The 26581-nt window shown below is 36.2% G+C and overlaps 3 protein-coding genes across 10 annotated transcripts; all 3 read left to right on the top strand.

Annotated features, from left to right (window-relative positions):
* Nucleotides 1-10954, top strand: LOC147854052 (propionyl-CoA carboxylase). 5 transcript variants are annotated; one of them, XM_087332187.1, is made up of 12 exons: nucleotides 1-96; nucleotides 2508-2709; nucleotides 3649-3723; nucleotides 3820-3925; nucleotides 4005-4125; nucleotides 6814-6928; nucleotides 8386-8576; nucleotides 8648-8764; nucleotides 9419-9499; nucleotides 9574-9812; nucleotides 9900-9939; nucleotides 10134-10954. In XM_087332187.1, exons 1-12 carry the CDS (start codon nucleotides 70-72, stop codon nucleotides 10791-10793), a joined length of 1974 nt encoding a protein of 657 aa, XP_087188313.1. In that variant the 5' UTR covers nucleotides 1-69; the 3' UTR covers nucleotides 10794-10954. The 5 variants fall into 5 exon arrangements, with proteins under 5 accessions (XP_087188313.1, XP_087188317.1, XP_087188316.1 ...); XM_087332191.1 differs by having other exon boundaries at nucleotides 9905-9939; nucleotides 10134-10248; XM_087332190.1 differs by lacking the exon at nucleotides 9900-9939 and having other exon boundaries at nucleotides 10134-10407.
* Nucleotides 10955-12952: 1998 nt separating this feature from the next.
* Nucleotides 12953-16053, top strand: LOC147854053 (uncharacterized). Its single transcript, XM_087332186.1, has one exon. It carries the CDS (start codon nucleotides 13002-13004, stop codon nucleotides 15414-15416), a length of 2415 nt encoding a protein of 804 aa, XP_087188312.1. The 5' UTR covers nucleotides 12953-13001; the 3' UTR covers nucleotides 15417-16053.
* A 1274-nt stretch (nucleotides 16054-17327) lies between these two features.
* On the top strand, nucleotides 17328-26085 carry VPS45 (vacuolar protein sorting 45). 4 transcript variants are annotated; one of them, XM_087331923.1, is made up of 14 exons: nucleotides 17328-17474; nucleotides 18248-18443; nucleotides 18537-18616; nucleotides 20281-20508; nucleotides 20583-20708; nucleotides 20797-20877; nucleotides 22372-22513; nucleotides 22595-22776; nucleotides 23373-23528; nucleotides 23609-23716; nucleotides 23970-24091; nucleotides 24669-24800; nucleotides 24886-24949; nucleotides 25570-26085. In XM_087331923.1, exons 1-13 carry the CDS (start codon nucleotides 17385-17387, stop codon nucleotides 24938-24940), a joined length of 1698 nt encoding a protein of 565 aa, XP_087188049.1. In that variant the 5' UTR covers nucleotides 17328-17384; the 3' UTR covers nucleotides 24941-24949; nucleotides 25570-26085. The 4 variants fall into 4 exon arrangements, with proteins under 4 accessions (XP_087188049.1, XP_087188051.1, XP_087188048.1 ...); XM_087331925.1 differs by having other exon boundaries at nucleotides 25652-26085; XM_087331922.1 differs by lacking the exon at nucleotides 25570-26085 and adding an exon at nucleotides 25283-25454.
* Nucleotides 26086-26581: the final 496 nt, after the last annotated feature.

Raw genomic sequence — 26581 nt, forward strand, 5'->3', positions numbered from 1 at the left:
AAGAAGGTAAGAAAGAAAGAAGTTCGTTCTTCTGAGAGCATCTCCAGCAACAATTTGGAGCCCTTCAGAATGGATTTCAACTGCAGCGTAGACCTGGTATGCTTGCTTTGGTCTTGATTTTAAGCTTAACTAAGTAAAATGAAAGAAGAAAGAGGGTTGGATTTCATGGCTTTGCCAAAAATCATAAATCCTATCCTGTCTTCTTGATTTGCGTGGTTTTTTTCTTGTTAAGAAGAACTTGATGCTATCGTTCGGCACTACCTACAGTAAGCTCAGAAATGTGTATTAATAAAACGGAGCGATTGAAATGTGTATTATCAATTTTTATTTCTTTTTCCCTTTGGGACTAAAACGCTGGACCCTATCTATGGACTTCAACTTTGAGAAAAACGTGTGTGTCTTCCAAGAATTCTAGGTACAGATATGGTGTTCTTGAGCTAAAATGAATAACACATACTTATATAAGAATTTCAATTTCTCCCAAATAACCATTATGGTAGGAACAACTGATTTTGAAGGCAGGTGAATGCAGTGATGAGAGCAATGAAACCTACAAATTATTAGCATAATGTTTTAGTTCCTCATGTAATTTAAACTTCGAACAGGGTTATTGCCACCTCCAGCTTTATGGAATACTCCAGAAGGAAGTGTTGCCTGTATAGTTCTTATTTTGAAAATCATGAAATAATATTTGTGGTAAGATTTTGATTGATTGAAATGTGAATTTCCAAACAATGAGCCATGTGCAATTTTCACCTTCAAATTTATACACATTATGCACAACTTTGTAGTTGAAACCAATGGGTTCTAAGTATTTATCTTATGGAAGTACAAATGTTCTGTCATTTTAAAAACAAATGGAAGTGAAAATAGGTTAAGAAAGAAAGAAAGATATGTTAACGTCTTTTAAGAGGCCAAAATGGCCTATAAGACCAAATAAGAGATTACATCTTAAGTGTTGTCTTGTCTTTGAGAACAAATCAAAATAAGATAAATATTACACAGTTAATATAAAAGTAAATAACATGAAAAGAAAAGAAATGAGGGAATCTGGTTTTTGGCACATGTGAGATCCTCAAGTTAGGTATATTGTAGCTTTTTGTCTTCGAAAGATCTCTAGCATAGGTCGATCTAGAATGGAAATGTCTCCGAAGCGAGGGAAGCACCTACGATGGCGGGAGATAATGGCTTTTATCTGTCGATAAGAGAAAAAGAGAATCATCTTTCTTGGTACATGGCCATTGTAGAAATAAAAAGTGAACAATTTATTGGAGTTATGATGGGTGTCTATTTTAGTTTTTTTTTTTTTTTTTGATTTGATGTTCTCAAAGATGAGACAACACTTAAGATGTAATCTCTTGTTTGGTCTTATAGGTTATTTTGGCCTCTTAAAAGACGTTAATATATCTTTCTTTCTTTCTCACTATAAGGCACTTTTTTACATACATCGGAGGATGAATCCATCATCGGGCTCTCTTATATGGACATACATCTATTGCATATGCTGCACAATGTGATAGGGCAGCTGTCAACCTCTTCACATCAGTTAGAGAATGAGTTGTGCATATGCACACACATCATTGGAAGAAAGAATCTGCCAATTGTGTCATTAGGGAATGGAATCTGAAGAAAACTATGTTTACTACTGTACTGTTTTTTATGAAATAAGAAGGAGATGCCATTGCCTCTTTAACTAAGGGTTCAGCTCACTATCCAATGTAATAGGAATATGAGAACCAATGTTGCTTGGTACTGTTCTTGCTAGAACTCAAGGGACATAGGGAGAAGTTGTTGAAGGACAACAATCAACCAGACACGCACATCAACAAATGACGATCACAACTTTCTTTAGCCCCAACGCTCCAACTCATGCTATAAATCAATTAAGGGCTACGCAAGTGGCTTCTCTAACTAGGACATTACAAAGGGGTTATAATAGATTAGGCAATAGTAATTTTCTGTGCATGTATGCTCCGGCCTCATGGATTATGATCTCACCACACTTGTCATTAATAGATAAAGGCCATTATCTCCCACCATTGTAGGTGCACCCCACACCTCAAAAATCTCTCCACTTTGGATCTTTCAGATAAATGTTGTTAAGCTATTTGACTTGAGAATCTTACATGTATAGGTAATCAGAATCTTTAGTCACTTTTTTACTTTGTTACATTTATTTTGTTTTTTTTTCTCAATGACAAGACAGAATTTTAAGATGTGATCTCTTGTTTGGTCTGGCCTCTTAAAAGGTGTCAATATATCTTCCTTTCTTTCTCAGATTTATTTAGAATATGGTTGGTCAGAACTTTCTTTCTAACTGTGTTTTTGTTATACATGAATGGCAAAACATTGTGTTTGGTCTTTATCAGCTTTAACTATCTTCTGAAGCAATATTGTTTTATTATTATTTAGTGGAACTTATATAGTAACGCTAATAATCAAGTGAAGATTCTCTGTTGTTTAGTGGAATAAATAATTTAAATTGACTCTTCATTCCCTTTCAACAGAGGGAAAATCCTATTCAACACAAAAGGCTGGTGCGAATAGGTTGTGGTGCAGGATTTGCTGGAGATAGGCCGAATGCTGCTGTCAAGCTACTTAGCAGAGTGCCGTGCATGGATTACTTGGTTTTAGAATGCTTAGCCGAGAGAACTCTTGCTATTCGCCATGCAGCAATGATGGCAGGAGGAAAGGGCTTTGATCCTCGAAGTAAGGTTCTCAATTGGGAAAAACTCTGAAATACCTCTGAGTTTCTCTTTATTTTGCTAAATGCCCCCAAGTTTTCAGTATTTCCCCACATCTTTAGCCAACCCCTGAAAAAGCTGTAATATGTGTTATTTGAACAATCACATGATCAATTAATCCCCCTTTTCTAGTAAATATATTAACTAGATAATTGTGTGGTCAGTTCATCCTTTTTTTTTCCTTTCATGGGTGACCAAGGGTGTTTGGGGGAATAATGAAAACTCAGTGAAATGTGGGAAATAAATGAAAATGTGACTATTTTGGTAATTTTTCTTTCTTGACACTTACCATTATTGTATTTTTCATCTGAAGGCATGCAGTTTGCATTGTAAAAATATCTATGTCTTATGTTCCTAAGTCATTTGGTGAACATTTTCTAGCCCAAAGAATAACCTGAATTGCTATATAATGCCTTACAGAAAATTGCAATCTAGTCTGGCCAGGGTATACTAAGGTTATATAGTCTTGTGTTCTGTGGCATGAGTCCACTGTTTGAAATTCATAATATATGTACACTTCTGAAGGATCTTGATATTCATCTGATAGCTTTTCTGAAGCTTTTTGTTCTTATATCCATGTTTTGAAATTCATAATATATGTACACTTCTGAAGGATCTTGATATTCATCTGATAGCTTTTCTGAAGCTTTTTGTTCTTATATCCATGTTTTGTTGTCTTCCTACATTTGTATGAGGGATGTTAACAAATGGGGTTGTGATGGGGTCTTTTTGTCCTGCCATAGTACGAGAGAAAAAGTGAAGGGAAGATAATAAAACCAGAGTGAACATGATTTATTGCACAAATGTTAAGAAACTAAAATATAGTTGTTTTTATTCTTGCCATACGAATGACTAGTTTGCCATGGAACAGCCAATAATGCAAAAACATGTCATTAATCTCCAGTTTCTAAGTGGATGGAAATGCTACTTCCTGAAGCTGTGAAGAAAGAAGTATGCATCATTACAAACATGGGTGCAAGTAAAAAACCTTAAGCCTTATTGGATATTTTATTAATTACAATTATTTTCATATTTTTTAGCACAAGTTTTAAGTTCTAACTGCTGTCTTTTCTAGCTGACCCTTTGGGTGCTCAAGAGGAGGTCTTGAAAATAGCTGAACAATATCAGCTTCATATAACTGTTGCTGTGGCATGGGAAACTTTTCCAGATATGAAAGGAAGGTGTACATCTTTACATGCCATGGTTTATTTTATGTTTCTCATTGTCCCTATCATTGACTTCAAGTAAATTTATTTGAAGGGTATCAGGTTCATGTACGTACCTTGGATCAGCTCCCATTGTAAAGCTGCTTGAAATGTCAAAGCCAAATGTGATTATAACGAGTAGAGTAGCTGATGCGTCTTTGTTTTTGGGACCCATGGTAAGGTAATCATAAAATACTAATTTAATTAGATTTTGATAATGCCTATTGTGAAACCAAAGAGAAATGAAATGGAGCATGTTCATGGTCATCTGACATTGCAGATTTTCTGTTTTGATTGTCAATATGATATTAAATTTCTAATACTATCTATATTCCCCATATTATTGAGCTAACACATTGTCTTATGTGTCTATCTCTCCAAAAGATATCAGACTACTATTGTATGTGGAATCCTGATGCAAGTACTAGTAATTTTTTTCTAATGAAGGTGCCTATATAGGTTAGCAAGAACTTTAACAAAAAAGAAAGAATGAAAGAAAGATATATTAACGTCTTTTAAGAGGCCAAAATGGCCTATAAGACCAAACAAGAGATTACATCTTAAGTGTTGTCTCGTCTTTGAGAACAGCAAATCAACAAATCAAAATAAAGTAAATTTTACTCCGCAAATATAAAAGTAAGTAAGATAAAAAGAGACGAGGAAACTGGTTTTCGGCACATGTGAGATTCTCAAGCTAGATGTATTGTAACTTTTGTCTTCGAAAGATCTTTAGCATTGGTCGATCCAGAATGGAAAGGTCTCCGAAGCGAGGGAAGAACCTGCGATGGCGGGAGATAATAGTTTTCATATGTCGATGACAAGGGTGTTGAGGTCGTGCTCCATGGGGCCAGGGCCTACGTGCACATTAACTGCCTGTTAGAGATCAATGTTTGTCTATTAGAAGAATTCTCAGTTCAATATCAATCTACGTAAATCAAGGGCAAAATCACACAAGTAAATATACTGCTAATTACTATGGGATTTGAAAAATGGAAATGTTAAGAATGATGAGATTGGCAGAAGTGGGAGGGAATCTCTACGGTTGTCTGTCTGTGATGCTATATGTAAGTTACAAAAACATGATATGCATATCTGCTAGCCATGCCCATTTGTTGCTCTGAACATATTACTATGATAATACACGTCAATGAGAGTGATGTCAAGGGTTTCTCTGCTGAACAGATTAGTTACCTGGTCTTCAAGCTGTGGGAACAATGGTCCTAAACAATGATAGAAAGAAAGATAAAACGGAAGTTATATTAACATATTTTAAGAGGCCAAAATGGCCTATAAGACCAAACAAGAGATTACATCTTAAGTGTTGACTCGTTTTTGAGAACAACAAACCAAAATAAATGTTGCTAAGTAAAAAAAGATGTTGCTAAGTAAATAAGATAATAAAAGCTACAATTGAGACGTATCCCCAGAATGTCCCTTACTGGATATTTTCGATCATAAGGGTTACAATAGTTATGGCCTATGAGTCCTATGACAGTCAATGATGGGTCTGTTTTTAATATAGCAAGGTTGTGATAGTTTTGCATGATAGAGTGCGATAACTCTTTCTAGGGAAACTCCTCTTGGTCGTTTTATATTGTTTGTTGAACGCACTAGAATGGATGCAGATGGAGCCATGGCTATCAAGAAGTTAACAAATGGTTGTCTGTCTAGCATGGAAGGTGCATTTCGTTGTTTCTCAAGAGTTTCTCTTGGTAGCATCTGAATTTAAGCAAGAACAATGCCAGTTCTCAAAAGTCCATGATTTTTTAAGGGTACAAACCCTTCCCTAAAGAGGTAACGGTATGTTCAACATAGTTCTCTGTTTCAACGTCTGGAGTATCTGCTATGTGTAATTGAGAGGGGGGAGGATGATTGATGTCTAACAGTATCTCATGCCATTATCGTCTAAGAACCGTCAGAAGACACAGTCCAAGATGATCCTTTGGAAGGTTATGCATTTTGTTTGGGTTAGATATTCATAAAAATGATTAAGCATAAGAAATTTGACAAATTCTTTAGCAGAGGGGTAAGCAGAGAACAGTCCTTTGGATTTGAGAGTATTGTGCATGTATCAATAGGAAGAGGAAAGATAATTGTTGTCTTGAGCCATGGAAAAATGAAGAGCTTGTGTTGTCTGAGGAATGTCCAAGGCAAACAGATTTCAGAAACATTTGAGTGATGAGAGAATTGTAACCTCACATGTGTGGTTTGGCTCTTTGTCTTGATATCCATTGGCTTACACATATTATTATTACCTTCTCAAATTTCTATCTTATTTAGTAGATGATTTCCAAGCTTCTTTTGAGCTTGAGCTAGATAGCTCCCTTGTATGTAGATATGATCATAATATGAATTGTGATTCAAAATGGGGAGCACTTGTTTTGATATTATTTTGAACCATGAGCTTAATGCGAGACATTATATGATGGAATAGTGCAATGTGATTGATTTTTACTTATTATCTGCGATGCCCAAACATCCAGCAATAAACTGTGTAGTAGTTTACAAAGAATTTACTATCTCTAATAGTGATAGAAAGTATTCTACTGGAACACAAATCTATACTGGCTGAGGGCACCATCTGTCCCCACTCTTGGATGGTAGTCCAAAAAGAATGTTGAAGATCATGTCAAAGAGATTCGAAAGGCGCTGCTGATATGCACAAGTCTCAACTGGACATTTGAGGTTCAAAAACACCTTTAAGCATCAAACTTCTATGGTTGTTAAACCTTGTGTCATATCATCTTGGAAATCTTGTGTCTATTTTATATAAGGGAATCATAAAAGAAATATACGATGTCTATTAGTTTATCAAAGGAATGTCTGGTTGTAATCTTATTCTTAAACTCTCTTGGTTTTGGCAGATTTATGAACTAGGTTGGAATTGGAATGATTTTGAGAAGCTTGCCCAGGGGACATTAGCTGGGCATCTTCTTGAATGTGGCTGTCAAGTTACAGGAGGATACTTTGCTCATCCTGGTATGTTTGAAGTTGGTTTTGGAGTGATTCAACTTTGATGGGCAGATATAACGAGCCAGTGAACCTCATCAACTATGGAATTTTTGCATAATATTTTCGTAAGAACAAATAACAAATTATGATTGGTCTTTAAAGTGCTTATTCTTATGTAAACCCTTGCAAAGATACATATGGAGGTTCAAAATTGAACCCTTTATATGATATAGCCTGGCTTGTTAAGGTGCCTTCTGTACAAATCCAGCTGGTACATATACATATGGATATCCCAACTCCAAGGCCTGGGCAGTTAGGGGGTCTTGTCTCCTTTTTATGAGATGATCAATTACTAAACTTACCATTAAGTGATCGTACATATGTTCTGTTTCTTTTTGTAGCCATTCATTGTTCCCTTGTTCCCTTTCTTTATCCTTTATCTATCACTTTAGAGAATACATAAATTTGCAGCAAAGTGAGATTTTTATCATAGTGAGCTGGTTTGAATTTCATTAGAGAATACGTACAATTTACAACCACTCCCTTTCTGTTACAAACATGCCTTTATTTGGTTCTTAGAATGTTTCTTCTCCATGATGGATATCTTCAGAGGGCAGAAATTTCCCTTCCAGCAATCAAGCACCAAACCTGGTCGGTGTAAGTCACTCATGAGCAGATATGCTCAGCCCGTTTATTTTTAGGAAGCTAGAGTAGAAACACATTCTCTCTTGTTACTTGCATTGGTGAGTTGCAAACTTAAACAGCTGTAAAATTTGTAAGGTCTTATAGGCCATGATGGTGATTTAGAGATTCTATATTTGTTCCTTTCGTTTGTGGATAGGAAGATTATTATTTCTTTGTTGCTGATTGCATTTCAAATTACTGGGTTGGTTATTCTATACATCTATACCTACCTACTCTTGTCCACTTATGGAGTGAAGAATTTGTATCTTCTATTGAGCTTATGCATGATGAACTTGATGCTTCTGGGACTGTCAAAAGGTGAAGACCTTGCTTATTATTTTCATGGTTCATTTTGTTGTAATTTCTTTGTTTCTTGTTTTTCCTTTCTTTTTTCTCTTCCGTTCTGGTTCTCTTTGCATCATACATGCATTAATTTTAACTCTTAGTTTGATGATTTATCTTGTGAAGGTATATGCATATTATATATTGAACCTTATGGGTCAAACGAAGTGTCCTTGGCATGTTGGCTGTAGTACATTGAGGACTGAGTTTAATAAGTCTAAAGAATGTTGACAGTATACAACTATGTATGTAAGTGAATAAGAATCTTCTTCACTTGAGAAAAATTGTATAGGTTTGGGATGCCAAGTTTTCTTGACTGGTTTTTAACATGATTGTGAAGATTCAGTTAATGCATAATGCATGACATGTAGATTTAAGATTATGCACTCTCAGAACCTTTCTTTATCTGATATTACATTACATTGCATTATTTTTGGCCTGGGTGGATTTTTATGCAGCTGACGAGTTTAGAGACATGCCGATTCAACAGCTGCTTGATGTCTCCTTACCCTATGCAGAAGTCAGTGATACTGGAAATGTTATTATTGCAAAGTTGGAAGGAACTGGTGGAGAGCTTAGTTATGCAACATGTGCACAACAACTTTTGTATGAAGTTGGAGATCCTTCTGCTTATGTCACCCCTGATTTGGTCGGCGCAAATACTTTGCTTAATTCTAAGCATATTTTCATAGAGTACATTGATGATGTCTCCCTTTACAGATTGTTGACTTTACAAATGTCACATTCAAAGCATTAACAACCGATAAAGTTCTTGCTAAGGGATCGATGCCAGGGTTCTGTTTGCGTCCTGAGAGATTACTTCGGCTTAGCCCACAGGTAAATTGTGATTTTGAGGTGGTTTGATTAACCTTTTTAAACCTCCCATTCTATCCTAAGTATTATAAATCAGCAAATACAGAATGCTTACAAAAGATTTCCATTGCATTATCCTGCATTTATTCATACATATGGCCAATTATAATCTTCCTCTTTCTTCTCTTATATGTAAGATCACTCAATTGTGATCGTTACAGAGTTTTTTGCAAACATCTTAATGAACTGCAATGGTATCTTGTTATGATTTTTTTACTGCGGGTGTATGGTAAGAAGTGATGCATATTTTTATGTCTTCAGTAGACTTCGAGACAGGTTAATACATTGGAAGATTACCTTCCTTTCACAGGTTGATCATTCATACAGCTTTAACATGGTAGAATGACCATAGTTCAGCAGATGAATCTCCAATTTTTTCTGTCCTCCACATTAGACCACACAATCATCTGTAGTTTCAAGAACAGAAACAACAACGTTTTTGAGTGATGAGGAGAGGAGCAATACAAACAAATCTACTGAAATGAAAGAACCATGGCATATGGTTAATTTTGAACTTTTATGTAACAAAAGTACAACAAACGATGAATTATGTTTGTAGCAGCACGGGTGTAGATTAAATTTGATGCATTTTATAGACTTCTTTTTATTATTTCCCAGGATTGTGGCTGGAAAGCTTGGGGAGAAATATCGTATGGTGGAAGCGCATGTATTCAACGAGCAAAAATGGCTCAAACTCTGGTATCTTTCCACCATGGTACATCAGACATTAGTTTGATGAATGTACCATGTTATAAGTTCATGTGTATGTGAAGGTTATGGCATGGGTGGAAGAATCATTTCCTGAGAGCAGCACAAAAATCATGGCCTACCTTATTGGCATGGACAGTTTGCTTATACATCCTAGCCCATTATTAAGAAGAATCAGTGATGATATATCTGATGTAAGATTACGAATGGATGGCCTTTTTCCTTCAGAAGAGCAAGCCATTGGCTTCATGCATGAGTTTGAGGCACTTTACACCAATGGTCCAGCAGGTGGCGGTGGGATAAGGTTGGCCTTCTTTTCTTCTTCTCATCTGAATGACCTAGATAGACTAAATTGAGGAAATTTATTGTGTGCTTTTCGGGTGTTGTGCAGTGTAGGTTATAAAAAAGAGATGCTTTTGGAAAAGACAATGGTAGGTGGTGGTGGGTTTATGTGGATCGCTTCTAGATGCAGATATTGCCTTGTTTTCTCTCTTAATGGTTTTAGTTTCTAAGGAGATATTTTTAGAAATGATATATTATCATTGCTATATTCAAATAATTATTATTTTTCTCTTAATCCGAGAATATTGCTTTTGTTGTGATGAATTGCTTTCATATGTTGTAGGTACGACGAGAAGAAACATTTTGGGCCATCAACATACGAGCTACAGAACCCCCACCAGTATCCTCCAACAAAGCTTCTGCACATAAGCCACATGAAAGAAACTTCCATAATCAAGGGCTGCAAATAAAGGAATGTTTGTCATCACCATCCAATCTAGATGTAGCATTAATGCATAAAGCTTCCTTACCAGCCCCTAGCAATCTAAAGCTCCCTTTATACAAAGTTGCACATAGTAGGACCGGTGATAAAGGAAATGACTTGAACTTTAGTCTCATCCCACATTGTGCTTTGGACCTCCCACGCCTTAAATCAGTCATCACTGAAGAATGGGTTAAAAGAGTAACAAGAAAACTCTCTAAAATGCTTGTTCTTGGCTATCCAGTTGGAAGTAAGAATGAACATCTAGAACTTTATGAGAATGAAGGAATAGAGGATGGTGGTATCACTGTAGAGATATATATAGCTGAAGGAATACATGCAATGAATATTGTGGTTCGGAATGCATTGGACGGAGGAGTCAATGCTTCTCGACGTATAGATAGACATGGAAAGTCACTTTCAGATCTTATCCTCTGCCAGACAGTAATACTACCAACGCTTGAAGATGTGAACATAACTCAAAATAGCCATGAATTGCTTGACTCAAGTTTATGCATGTAAAAGTGTATGGGAGGTTCTAGAGTTTGCGTTATTACAGTCAAATGTATATAAGCAAAAGTATCATGAAGAAAGATGATTGTCCCAAGTGAAGATTGCATATATTGATTTCTAACCAGCCACTTGTTTGTTTAATGATTCTGTCAAAAATACTTGGAACATAATGACTGTGGGATAGTTTAATTCTATAAGCATAATATTATTCTATTGAGCCAGTCTAATTGCTAGAGTATGTCATTGCGGACTTGTTTTGGAAGATATTAGATTCTTTTGTTACTGACTCGTGACTGGAATACTCAGTGATGGATTATTTCAGCTTATTGAATCATTGATTAGTGGACTTCTTGCAATTGGAGTCCAATCTTATTTGGAACTGTACCAGGATGATTATAGACTCCCAACTTATACACAACTAGGTGGGTTTCTCAGAATGCCTATCCCAGATAACCATAAAACTTGTAGTGGTTAGAAAACATAATTTTATATTTGTATTTGGTAAATATTCTTGTCAATGAATTTTTTTAACCTCTTTGTTTAACTTTTAGAATGACATGATTTTTCCTTGGCCTTATGGAGGTTATTATTGCCTTTCTTGTTTGCATGTTCAAAGTCCTAGTGCATGCGTGTTTTGAGAGTGCCTAAGAATTTCAATATGTTGCCATGTTCTCTTTTAGCTTCTACAATTGAATGCCTTATGAGGCTTGCAACTTTATCTTTTCGAGTGTCATCTAATTCTTTCATTGAAAGGGCCAAGTAATTCTGTTTTTTCTGGTTCCCTTTGCGTGGTGTCTTGCATTTCCTTTCACTAGGTTTTTTGTATATTGATTTCCATGTGATGAATCTTCTATCTATAACTTATTTTAATGCGTTGTAATCCCTATCATTTGCATTGGGATATATTACATCTTGTGTGCCCACTTGGGGTAGACACATCCCCTCCTTTCCTTGGTTAGTATCTTCTTGGAGTTCCATATACGTACCCTTTTCCCTAGAGACTATAGAGCCTCGACTTTGTAAAATTGTCCAATCATAATTCCATAGTGTTTAGAGAAGTGACTTAATTAGATAGGGATTAATCTGATAGGACAAAGACCACCCTATTCTTGATGCATTCAAAGAGTGAGTGAGAATAATTGAAGTAGAGATTAGTATGAAGGCAAAAAGTCTTACACAAACATAAATGCAACATAAAGTAGGGTAAAATCGTTAAAGTTATTCATGCAACAAAGAGATTAGGGCCAAAACAAGAACATAGAATGAGAGAAAAGAGGAACTAGCAATATATATATGCCTTATGTGTTGATCTTGTCACTCAAGACATTCCAATAAGTAAACTATTAGAAAGTGTTTACAAGTAGAAATTATTTGGTTTATGGATCAAGATCATGAAAGTAAAAGATGTATTCATAAATTATTGAAGGGGGAGGATATGTAGTGATAAGTGATATTTCTACAAATACAAGAGTCATGCTTATTTTAATGCCTTGGGGATGAGTCATGATATTGGTGCAAGATGAATGGGAATGAAACGTGCTTTCCCCGTGTGCTCAAATTCCATCAACTTACATTATGCTAAATGTATCCTAGATTTTGTTTTTTGACTTGATTATTTGCAACAAAAGAAACATATGGATTTTTTGGCTTAGATACCAACAATAAAAGGAACTCATCAAGATGAGACCCATACAATGATTCATTATAATTCCACAAATATTTTCACTTGCTTACTAGTAATAGAGAGACTTGATCAATATGCAAACCCAAGTGCTTAATCACTAACAATATTGGGAAGAAAAGAAACTAACTAGGCATGCGAAGTTTTTGAAGTGATGAGAAAAAACTTGAAAGACCCCAAAAAGCATACATGGAGAGGAGTTACTTCTACTTAAGATACCCCCTCATAGATCACCCATCTAACCAAGAGGCAAAAAACTCCACCACTTAGTGGGCGTACTCTTTGTAGGAAAATAATCTTCATCTTTGTGTGATGGCACATTTTGTTATTGATGCATTGTGACACTTGACCACGATAATGTTACGGCCATTTCAGATGAGGTTTCTCGAGGGATCGGTCGGGCAGCTGCCCATAAAAGGAATGGTGGTGTCCATTGATTGATTTAGGAGTTATTTTTCCTATGCAATGTGTCAAACAGAAGACATATTCTGACCATTAATCAGGAGACAAGCCATTCATTCATTCCACACAACAGAATGCAAGCCCACATAGACGCTGTTTCCAGAGCTCTAGGGCAGAGGCCATGGAGTCTCCCCATTGAAGAATCCCTGAAGGCATTAGGGTTCCCCATCACCTTGGACCTCGTGTTGCATGTCCTCAGACGCCTCAGTGATAACAAACAAGCCTTGCAATTCTTCATTTGGAGAAGGAAGCAAGAGGTTCTTCTTCAATGTTCAGAGGCAAGCATCTCTGCTGCACCTTTTGGATGCCATTGTCATGACAAGGCATGCCAGAAATACATGCCGGATGTATGCGCTAGATGTGAAATGATGAGGAAATGGAGCCATGAGAAGCAATTTCATGGCTTCCTGAATGTTATGGATGTATATTACAGCTGCGACAAGTCGGTCTCCATATCTGATGCTCAATTCAACCTTTTAATCAAAGGATTTGGATGGGCAAGTATGGTTGAAGATGCTTTGAATGCATTTCGAAATATGAGGAGTTTTGGATGTGAACCTGGAGTTTTGCATTTCAATTGCCTGATTAGTGTTTTAACGAAGAACAAAAGGTTAGAAAAAGTTTTGGATGTTTTTCAACAAATGAAGGAGGAGGAATGCATATCTCCTACAATACACACATATGCAATTGTCATTCATAGTTTATGTTCAGAACTGCTTTTTGATCAAGCGATTCAGATGATGAAAGAGATGAAGGAACAAGGTTTACATCCGAATGTTCATTGCTATAGCTCAATCATCAATGGTCTCTCAAAAGCACAACGATTAGATGAAGCGTATTGTCTTTTAGAGAGCATGAAAGAAGCAAAATGCACGCCTAATGAAGTTACGTATAATGCACTGATCAATGGGTTTTGCAAAGTTGGTCAAGTTTCAAGAGCTTTCGGGTTGTTGGATGAGATGATTTTAAGCAATTGCACTCCAGATTCGAGGAGCTATACTATTGTGATCGATGGGTTGTGTAGAACCAAGAAGTCCGATGAGGCCTTTTTACTCCTCGAGAAGATGAAGGAACAGGGACATGTTCCGACCATTGTAACCTATAATGTGTTGATGCATGGTCTTTGTAGAGAGGGAAAGCTTTTTGATGCATATAATCTTCTAGATGGCATGGCGAATAAAGGATGTATTCCTGATGTTACCACCTATGGCACCCTGATTTCAGGTCTATGCAAGCATGGGATGGTACAGAAAGTGTTGGAAATTTGGGAGGAAATGGCCAAAATATGCATCCCTGATGTGGCTATTTATAGCATATTTATAGATGGCCTTTGTAAATTAGGAAGAGTTTTGGAGGCAGAGAAAGTGTTCTGTGAAGCAATGAAAAGAGGTTGTCCACCCAACATGTATACATACAATACCTTGATTAATGGCTTTTGCAAGGTGGGTACCTATGAGAAGGCATTTTTATTGGTCAATACTTTACAAGCAAATGGATATCACCCTGATACTTGTACATACATCACACTCATCTCCGGGCTTGCCAAAGTTGGTAAAACATTCGAAGCTCTAAAAGTTCTTCGTTCAATGGTGGCTAGAGGCTCTTATGTGCCTGATGTTGCCACATTTAATATAGTTATGGCTGCCTTATGCAGAGCAAATCTAGTAGATGATGCTTGCAATCTCAAAATGGAAATGTTGGAAATGAATGTTATACCTGATGTGTTCACATACAATATTCTCATCAACGTGCTTTGTAAGGCTGGAAGGTTGTCGGATGCTGTGAGAGTTGCCCAAGAAATGGAACTTAAAGGTTGTTTGCCTAGTGTTGTTACCTTCAACACGATCCTTAAGGGGTTTTGCCTTCAAGAGAAATTGGAAGAAGCTTATGCGCTCTTTCTTGAGATGAAAACTGGGGCCATGGATCCAAATAATATAACCTACACTTCTATGATTTTGGCATTTTGCAAAGCCGGTGAGGCAATAAAAGCATACAAACATGTCATGGAGATGTATGAGCAAAACATGGCTCTGGATCTTACATCTTGCAATGTAGTATTGGAGTGTCTGTGTAACATGTCAAGAGTACTCAAATCATGTAAGGTTTTTGTTTTGATGCAAAAGGAAGGCCCTCATCCTAATTCAACGAGTTTTGGTCTGGTCATTAGGGGTCTTTGTAAAATTCAAAGGGTAGATAAAGCATTTCAGCTTTTCAATGAAATGACATATAAAAGATGGATTCCTGACATCAGAACATGTAATCTTTTGATTCTTTGCCTTTGCCGAGTAGAAAAGCTTGAATTCGCACTGAAGGTTGTAGAGAAAATGCCAATAGTTGGGGTTTATCCAGACAGTTTAACGTTACAGACGATAATTAAAGCTCTTCGTGCTGCCGGTAGAAACAAGGAGTCTGAACAATATCTAGGACAGCTCACCGAGAAAACTGAGAATCTAGATTGGATAAATGAAGAAACAATTATGATACGATAGATGTTAATGTCATTAAGAATGGTGGTTTCCTTAAGAAATTATTTCTAAAGCGTTCTGGCACATTGTTGATAGCCTGTACCATAACATATATACCTTGAAAATGTAGGAGTTTGTAATTTTCTTCTAAAGAGGGCTAGAGGAATCACCTCAATAAACAGTTCCAGCAAATTGGTGATTGTGTGTGATGTTAAGATACCTTCAACATTGTAAAGAAATTAAAAGTATTCAATTAGTCCAAGCTATGGAGTTGATTGGGCAGGCCATAAGAACAATGTTAAATTAGAAGCTGCTTCAAAAATCTCAGAATGTCAAATGGCATTCCTTGGATTTCTCATTGCTTCATAAAGTTAAATATGAGCAATATTTATGCTTAATATGACCAAGATATGGATGAGACATCACATGTTTGTATTCGAAGTATCAATCATTATTGGGTACATTGAGACTTCCATTCATGTGATGCCGAATTGTTGTTGAACTACATTATTCCTCGAGGATTATACTGATTTAGTCTTTGTGCCTAATGTTTCCAAGATAAAGTGCTCATACATAAGAGGAGCATGATTGAATAATTGTATATTATGTACATGGAATTGTTAGAAGTCAAGGTTTAATTTTTCTCCTTTTGTTGGGACCTTATCTTGAGCAAAAGTAATGGTTACAAATTACAATTATCCCTATGGTTCCTTGAGATATAGTTCTCACATAGAAATGGCTATCTATTGTGGGTTTTAGTGAAGAAGGCAACTAGATAACCAAAGCATTTGCAAGAGGTTGTCATTTAACAAACAATTATTCTCAATACCCAAAGAACTATTAGTAGTTCCCATAAGTGTGATTACACCATTACACACACTTAGAATTACAATATCGACCACACAAGACAATACAAATCATAGACGGAATTGACCACTCCATATGATACTGATCACACACAAGGGCTCACTGGCTTGAGTCAAATACTCGCTTGACTATGCTCAACTAATTAGAAAGGGGATCAAGTTCAATGACAAATATCGTAAGCTGTTATAGGCATATAACCGTTGGGAACATGTGCTGGTGTGGGAGCCTTGAGTGTTGGGCTACATAAAAGGCACCAACTATCCCTTGATTATGACAACTTGAGACACTATCAAGATTCTATTGGTGATCCATTACTTCAATTACCAATGCATCGAGACACTATCAAGATTCTACTGGTGAAGCTAAGCTCTCTTCTTCTGATCCGTTACTTCAATTACCAATGCATCGAGACACTATCAAGATTCTAATGGTGAAGCTAAGCTCTCTTCTTCTGATCCGTTACTTCAATTACCAATGCATCGATACACTATCAAGATTCTACTGGTGAAACTAAGCTCTCTTCTTCTGATCCATTACTTCAATTACCAATGCATCGAGACACTATCGAGATTCTACTGGTGAAACTAAGCTCTCTTCTTCTGATCCGTTACTTCAATTACCAATGCATCGAGACACTATCGAGATTCTACTGGTGAAGCTAAGCTCTCTTCTTCTGATCCATTACTTCAATTGCCAATGCATACATATCAAAGAGATAATATTCTCTTAATCGTGGTTGGGGTTGTTAGCATCTAGAATTGTGATATATTGGTACATGATGGATGGCACACGACATTTTATGTTTGTTCAGCTCTTGGATGTCGAGATGAATGGAGAGCTCTGCTTGCCTCCTCCTCACCAACAACACAATCTCTTGACATGTCCTCCCGAAACCTTCTTCTCCTTCGTTCGTTCTTTCCGGAGAATTCCGGCACTGGAAACACACTATTGACAATACACATGTCACACACTACACAAGTGACAACACACACAAAAACAAATCAATCAAAAACAAACAAACAAACAAACAACAGACAGATCTATTTTCTGTACACAGAGAAGAGATCTGTACAAACAGAAGAGAATTTGTGTGTTCTTTGTCTGTCTCTGCTGTATATTCCAGCGATGGTGCTCGTCGCTGCCGTGAGGGACTACATCTCGCGTATGCTCAGCGACATCGCAGGAATGAAGGTCCTCATCCTCGATGCTCACACGGTATTTGCTCTTCTAATCCCCCCCTCTCTCTCCCCTCCCTTTTCTCTTCCTTTCATCCTTTGTCCACTTTTCCTTCTATGATCCGCGTCAGAGATAGCTTGCTGTGTTAGGATTTACTTCAGTCTGCATCTTGTTTTTCAGTTTGTGGTATACTCTCGAATGAGTTTAAAAGCATGTCACAGAGATTTACGGAGAATCTAGATTTTTTGAAAGAAAGACACAGATTCTTGAAAGAGATTCAAGGGGAACCGAAGTTTCTGGAAGTGATTTGGAAGATAGTGGAGGAGAATCTGCAGAAAGAGCTTAGGGAGAATCTAGATTCTTAGAGATATTTATTAAGAATGTATTCCGAAAAAGGATCGAGGAGAGTCTAGGCTCGTAGAGATGTTGTGGTGAATCTAGATACTTGAAAGGGATGAAGAAAATCCACATTCATGAAAGAGAAAACTCATATTAGTGTGTAAATTTATCTAAATTCTTGTTGTTCTTATGCTCAAATTCACAAACTTTGAACACTCATTATGTCCAATTGTACACGTGGCACATCGCCTCTTAATTTCAAGATCTATTGTGTTTCTGTACAGTATTAATCTCTTTCATAAGAACGAAAAAGTATAAAATGCTGAATAAAATCAAGAAGAGATTAATTGTGGTCACAAATGCGTGCAAAATATGCATGGGAAAAAAGTGCTTTATGCAACATATGCTATTATGTTCGGTCATATCTCATCTTACTGTCTAAATCTTTGTCATTTGTTTTGAAAATCCGGTAGGTTGGCATCATAAGTGTGGTGTTCAGTCAATCGGAGTTACTGCAGAAAGAAGTTTTCTTAGTTGAGACTATAGATTCTTTGGCCAAGGACTTGATGACACATCTGAAGGCAGTATGTTTTCTGCGACCGACTGCTGAAAATATGCAGCATTTGAAAAGGATTCTGAGAAACCCCCGATTTGGAGAATATCACCTATGTAAGATTTTGCAATTGCAAAAGAAGACGATTCTTTTTAGTCTTAGACCACTAGTTATTTTAGAATTGATTCTTGCTGATTTTCTCATGTCAGATTTCTCCAATATCTTGAAGAACTCTTACATCCAGATCTTGGGAGATTCGGATGAGCACGAGGCAGTACAACAAGTCCAGGTTCTTTCTACTTCCTTTGTTAAATCATATATTTACTGTCCATATTATAGAAAGCGTTTGTGTCTGAGAAAATGATAGAGGAATTGTTTCTCCTCGTAACCAATGGCATGTATGGGATTCTATATGCACAATCTTTTTTTCTTCAGTTCACATGCAAAAAACCATATGGGGGTCGTATCTCCTTGTGACGAGAAGTAGACAGGATTCTATATCCACCATCATGTTTCTTCAGTATCACATGTATTGATGATACATTAAATTGGCCACTACTCTAAAGTGTGGTTCTTATGAAGTTTGGCTGCTCAAAGTCATATAAAATATCGAGTACTCGTAGTAAAATATCGAGTACTCATTGACTTGTTTGCTTTACTGCAGTACTCGTAGTAAGAGAAGCTTCTTTCAAAGCCACCGATTTCAGATGGTTTCATATTTAGTATTCTTTTGTATTTTTTAGTAGCACTCTCTCTGCCTGTGTTGTGCCCCACTGATGTTCACTTAGTATCTGTGTTAGTGTCTTCTCAGTCCCTGTGTTAATGTTTGCTGAATCTCCATTCCAATGTATGGCTTGAATTGTCCACACTTGAACATTGAAAAGTGGAAAAAAGTTGAGTGATCAGAGCTGGCGTCATTAAATTGGATAATGAAAGAACATGGATCAGCCCCACAACATCTCTTGGTAGGAAGGGTGGCCTACTGTAAGGCACTCCTTTTATGCACATTGGAGGATGGGTTTATTATTAGGCATAAATTGAGATAAGCAAATTTTATGCAAATCTATAGATTAGGTAGGGGGAGGAATCAGAAGAACACTATGCCTGCCATTGTGCTGTTTTTTATGCAATTAGAGGGAGATAACACTTCCTCTTCAAACAAGGTTTTGGCCTATTATGCAAGCTACAGGAATATGAAGATGGACTGTTCTGGGGGCCTATCTTGCTTGAACTCATTAGACATGGGGAGAGAAGTTTTAGGACAACATGATACATCAACAGCTCACCACAACATATAACCTCTCTATCACTCCTCATGCTACATTTCAAGGCCACACAAGCGAGGTTTCGATCAGGCTATAATTGAAAAGGGTTACAATGGATTGGCCTATAGTGATGTGTCGTGCATGTACCCACAATCGTCTGAACCATGGGCCTGTTACCCTTGTCATTGACAAATAAAGGCCATTATCACCTAGCATGGAAGGTGTTTCCCTTGTTTCGAAGACCTCTCCTTATTGGATCGTCCATGTTGAACATTTTTCGAAGGCAATAGTTTCAGAACTTTAGAATCTTAGGTAATTAAATAACTAAATTTCAGTACCCTATGTTTAGGTATATTTATTTTGGTTGCTCTTATAAACAAGAAACGTTTTGAGATGTAATCTCTCAAATGGTCTGACAGTCCATTTTGGTCTCTTAAAAGACATTAGTATGTCTTTCTTTCTTTTAGTTGACTGGATGTCTTATAATCTCTGATTGTTTATTGTTCTTCACCAAGATGAGAATGTTTTCAGATCTAATTGATCCTTTGCTGTCATAGGTAACTTTGGCTTCTTAAGAGATGCTAATATATATTTTCTTCTGTGTGAAGCATATCCTGATTTATAGAAAAAGAGTTGCAGGTGGAGTAAGGGCTAACAGTAATTAACCATTAACAGGTGATACTTGCAGGAGTTTTATGGCGATTTTCTTTCTGTTGACCCTTACCATTTTACCCTGAATCTCCCATCAAATCATATATACATGCTTCCTACAATGTTGGATCCGACGGCCATGCAGCAGATTTGTGACAGAATGGTTGAAGGTATATCAGCAGTGTTCTTGGCTCTAAAAAGGCGTCCAGCAATTCGATACCAACGCAGTTCTGAAATTGCTCGAAGGGTTGCTCAAGAATCAGCAGTAAGCCTTACATTTACATGTCTAAATGGATATTAATCTGTATGAGAAAATTGATCCAAAAAAATGTGTTGTAGAGACTAATGTATGAAGAAGAAAGCGCACTCTTTGATTTCCGACGGACAGAGATATCTCCGCTATTACTTGTAATTGATAGAAGGGATGACCCTGTAACACCTTTACTCAACCAGTGGACCTACCAGGTTTAAATAAAAACCTTAAAAAACATTCTTTGGTATTAATGTTCAGATGTTATTTGTTCTTTCCTTACCTTATTTTATGTGATTTCAGGCTATGGTTCATGAATTGATTGGTATCAAAGATAATAAAGTAACTTTGAAAGAGTCTTCAAAAGTTCAGAAAGATCTCCAGGTAATACACAGCATTCTCTAAAAATTTTCTTCTGTTGATTGATCATGTAGTGCACATATAGATTAGACAAAATATTTGAGATGTGATCATAAAGACTTCAGAATGAGTGTAGACATTATTGCATGGTTTTAGATAAGTGGTTTGAAATATTTTAAAATAATTTCAAAATTTTCTCAAGTATGCAAAAAATTTACAAGCTATATTCCCCTATTAATAGTTGGAAACTCATTTGAGAAAATGAATTTTTTATACAAATTGGTTTTTATGTCTCTTCTAGAAAGCATTGTAAAATAATATGAAAATGTTCTCAAATATAAAAAGAATTTATAAACTATATTCCCCTGTTAATAGGGGAACTACTCATTTGAAAAATAGTTTTTTTGTACAAATTATTGTTCTATATCCCTTCTAGAAAGATTGGAATCAGTTTAAGTGAAGGTTAATGCAAATTTGAGTGAAGGTTATGGGACGTTGAGTAAAGATTATGTAAGTTTTAAGTAAACGCCAATGTCCCACATGCTTCAGGGTTTGTTGTCCTGAATTGTAGGCAACCTTAACACAATAAACCAATGGATACAAATTCAGTATGAGTAGAGGATTATAGAGAATCTCTCAAAGGTCAATCAGCTTCATTATAAATTAAAATGATCATCCCCTCGGAGGTGTTGATTGTTGGGCAAGTATTGGTCAAACAGTATTCTTTATATTTTCTGGTAACTGTGCAATTTGATAAAATTGTGAGATTTCTATTTGAGAACGTGTGTGCAAATTATGTCAGGATGTGGACCCCAATGAGAAGGAACAGAATTTCCACATAGATTTTTAGCTTCAAATTTGTACTACTGTGCAAATTCTTTGTCACCTTATGGTCATTTTTCGTCATTTTCCTGTAAACACTATCAATTAGTGTTGTGGAAGTTCTTTACCTTTGTGCCACATTTCTTCTCTTTCCTGTAAACTATTATCATCCCAGAAATGGGACAGTAGCAGAAAGAAATACCTCCAGAGAAAAGGCAGGTTTGATATGCTTTGACACTTGAACTCATCATGGTTGTGAGGTAATTAAAGGCTACTTGTATTCTACTGCCTTGGGATGACTAATCTGAGGGCTTATGCCATATTGGCTATCTTTACTAGGTAAAGTGATTCTGTTTCCAAAAGCTTCCCTGTGTCTATCTGTTGCTTGTAACTATATGCTTAGTAAAAATGCTGTTAAATCAGTGCGATACTGCTTAAAATGCAGCTGCACTTTTGGACTTTGATGCACATAAAATGGAATGCAATATCAAGAAAGAAACATGTAATTTAATTATAACTACAACGTCACTGTTAGCTCAACCATTTTGTGGTTTTCTAAGAAGGCTTATGTCCTTAGGAAGCTTCATTTCTGAGAAATACAAGCCATGTACCAAACATATTTGTATCAAGATGATCAAGGTCATCGAATGACCTTTGTTAGTTTTTTGTCTCTTTTCTGATGGTCACGTGTCTCAGGAGGTGGTGTTGTCATCAGAGCAAGATGTATTTTTCAAAGCAAATATGTATGAAAATTTTGGGGATCTTGGCATGAATATCAAGAAGATGGTTGATGAATTTCAGCAGAAGGCTAAAAGCAACCAGAATATCCAAACCCTGGGTAAGAAATCAGTCACATATTGTTTTTCAACTTTCTGTAGTTTATATCATTCATTTAACACTAGCTGTGATTATTTAATAGAGGATATGGCAAAATTTGTGGATCACTACCCAGAGTATCGTAAAATGCATGGAAATGTGTCAAAGCATGTTACAATGGTTACTGAGATGAGCAGGATTGTAGATGAAAGGAGACTGATGGCGGTTTCTCAAATAGAGCAGGACCTTGCATGTAACAATGTTGGACAAGCTGCTGCTTTTGATGTAGGTTTTCTTAATCTGTGTATTACAAATTTGAATATTGGTTATGCATTTTATTGTAAATGGTTTATGATCTTTTATTGTTATCTTCCATTTTTAATCTGGAAATATCTTTATCCCATCTGTAAAATAATCATGGAAATATTAATTTGGGGGTGAGGATTTTCGGCATAGAATTGTGCTAGTTATAAGGTGAAAGCCATGTACTCTTTGGCTATACCTAGATTCTTTTGCAGTAATACTGAGGTAGGCTCTACAGTAATTGCTCAAAGAGCCTAGAGAGGTCGCTTGTATATGAAGCTCTGTATGAGATAACAAAAAAGTATATATCAGTCTTAGTTTCCAAACATGGTTATTGTGAAATGATTTCAGCAGGTTTGTATCACAAGATGGCCAAAAATGAGTGGCATGTTTCAGCATCACAGCCAGGGATGAAACATGACCCAGACTGCTTCTTTGCTGTTTTCCCACGTTTTGGATCCCTTTTTGCATGTATTCGGCCTATTACTATCTGTTTTCTACACATAATTGATGTGAACCTAGACTATCACAATGTATCTTGATGGGAGCATTTAACTGTTGTACTAATTATTTTGCAGGCAGTCATGAGAGAATTGAATAATGAAAATATGGCAGAAGCAGATAGATTAAGATTGGTGATGCTTTATGCTTTACGTTTTGAAAAGGAAAACCCGCCACAGATGGAGGTTCTCATTAATAAGCTGGAAGGAAAGTCTAGCAAACACAAACCTGGCGTAGGGATCTCTTATGCTTTCCCTGTAAACCTTAACGTTAACGTTCAGATTTTAATATGATATGTTTGCATAATGCACAGCTCGTGCATACACTCTTGAAGCAAGCGGGCATTGATAAACGGACTGGAGATCTATATGGAAATCGGGATTTGCTGAATCGAGCACGGAACATGGCACGTGGATTGAAGGTTATGATGCTATTCCATACTATTGAAGGTTATGTGTTTCTTTAAAATATAAAGTTTAAGACTATCTTAAAGAAACACACGTAGTTTATGAAGTAAATGATCACAATGGAAAATATTAAAGAAACTTAGGCATTAAATCCTATTGTCATGTTAACTGTGATAATGGAACTGTGAATATATAACATCAGCCACAGAGCAGTATTTATAATATGAAGGTATGTTATCTGTTTGGGCTAACTCTATTTTTGCATAGGGGATTGAGAATGTATATACTCAACATCAGCCTCTTCTATATCAAACAATTGAAAGCATTATAAGGGGACGCCTGAGGGATATTGACTATCCATTCATAGGCAATCATTTCCAGCATGGCAGGTTATTTGAAATCTTTTGTAACTTGTGATACGATTTTTTTTCATATTGAATCATAAACTAATACTTCATCATAAATCATCCAGTATTATATTAGAGGCATGCCCCACTAAGTTATGATAGATTTATTATAAAATTTTGAAAATTTGGTAAAGCATCGTCTCAATCCTGTTTTCATATTGTAATAAAATTTAGGAGATTTATTTTCTCTATACCTGGTAGTTTTCTAAAGACTTGGTTTTTACAAGAATGGACTTCAAAAAAATATAACCAAGGAAAGTTCGCTCATTTTTTGTTTCAAAGTACAAACATTTTGTTTTACTACAGTTTTTCTTTTATATCCTGATTGATTGTACTAGTTATAACTAGAAAATAATAATCAATTTTCTAATAACATTATTAACTTTGTAGTGACAAGTGGCCTCATAGATCACAACTATTGAAATACAAGTTCTAGAAAGATGAAATGCTTAAGCGTTTTATTACTCCATTTTATTCTCAATAAGGATTAGTATGTGTACATTTGAGGAAAACTTTAACACCTCATATGCCTTTTATGATTTACCTTTTATTAAATCAGGCCTCAAGATGTCGTTATATTCATTGTGGGTGGATCAACATATGAAGAAGCTCGAACAGTTGCAATGCAAAATGCAGCGAACAATGGGACTCGGGTGATCCTTGGTGGATCAATGGTTCTCAACTCAGCCAGGTATCATTTACATTTAACCATTCAAACACTCATTCCAGTTGTGATTGTAAAGAGGATTCATGCCACATTCTCATTTTCTTGGTAGATTTATAAGAGACCTCGAGGAGATCCAACGCATGGAGCATGGGAATCTGATATAACTTGACTTGGTAATCTAGACTTTTTGCTGTTTTGGAATAGAAAATATCACATAACATTGTAAAATTTTGTATCCTATATTCAAGTATTTTGATAATTTTTGTTTCTTAAAAGACTCACTACAGAATTGACAAAGAGCAGCGTAAAAAAAATGTTATAAGTTATTACTCACTAAATTTCATGACTTAAGAATATAAATGATCTGGAGTCTTATATCCCACTTCGTTTTATTTTAATCAAAATCAATCTACTGTGATGATAAGAGGGCTACTGTTGATTGTGAAGTGGTTTCACATATTTCATCAATCTGTCATATCTATTTGATGTCCATAATAGAGACTTAGATGCTTACAAGGCCATGTCGAAGTTGCAATAAATGCGATTGGAAACCGTTCGAGTTCTTTTGGAAGTGTTTGAATGAGGGTGATTGGAACAGTTGGTTTCGGTTGATCAAATTTGCAAGGTTTATGGATGTTTGCGTACAAATATCTGATGTAAAGTTTAGAAATGATCATTTGTCAGCTACTGCTACAGGCTATATCATTGAAGGATGTAATAATAGAGAATGTTTCTTAACCAAGTAGCTTACTGAATTATCACATGCACAATGGATCAATTTTCAATTTCTAAGGAAAATCTTCAGTAATTTAACAATGGATTCAAAGGAACAACTTCATTATGTTATGATGCAAAGCATTCTTGGTTTTATATAGAAGCGGGATTGAGAAGATTCAGCCTTCATTGATCCTACGTGAATTTTGGGCTATCTTTTGTAGTCTTCCAGAGCACAGAACATTTTGTTGTCTTAATGGGCATTTAATCTTTGGCCCTTCATCGAGATGTGGAGTTGCACTTGTCTATTTTGCTTTACTCTGGATACATGAAAATTAAAGTAAAATAACCAAAGCTTACTGCATTGCATAAGAGTCAACAGTGATTACAAAGTGGCATTATATGGTGTTGGTTGTTGGCAAGATTGATTTGTGTTTTGCTGGATGTGGCAGGGTACCTTTGATAAAGCCACTTGTTTGTAGAAAAGTTTCCTGTGTTCATGTTTTGTATTGGGAAAATCTTGTTCGTGGAAAGTTATATAGGGGGTTGCTCATCGGAGCCTATGGGCATATTCAAATCGCAGAGGCACTTTTTTTATGTCTTCTAGCCACACCAAGATTGTTAGCTTGGTAAGGATTGAATTTTGCCTCAATGGTGGGATGTGGACATTGATGGGTTTTAGAGTCTCAAAGCTTATTAGAATTAGTGCTAGTTGCTCAAGTGAGCTTTGTTCTCACTTTGTTTAAACACTCTTACACTCACTAATAATCAAGATGCATTAGTGTTGCACACACTAAACAAAGTTTAATAATTAGAAAATACATGATGCTAAAGCAAGACATCTTATTATTACCAACATGATCAACATTATGGAACAGGATTAGAGTGCAGATGACTTTGTCATTTTTATTTATTTTTCCAAAACCAAAACCGTCCATTAGTTATAAAACTTATAGTAACATATACAAATCCCAAAACAAACTCAATAGTTCGATCTTATATGGAGGCCTATTGACTCACGAAAAGGGGAGGGCGACCATTGTTTGATGAACACTAATTGTTTTCTTTAAGCTCCATTAGATCCATTTGTG

This window comes from Azolla caroliniana, unplaced genomic scaffold (genome assembly GCF_043228905.1).
Source record: "Azolla caroliniana isolate FFs.n. ecotype wild unplaced genomic scaffold, voAzoCaro1.0.p SCAF_16, whole genome shotgun sequence".
NCBI classification, from domain to species: Eukaryota; Viridiplantae; Streptophyta; class Polypodiopsida; order Salviniales; family Salviniaceae; genus Azolla; species Azolla caroliniana.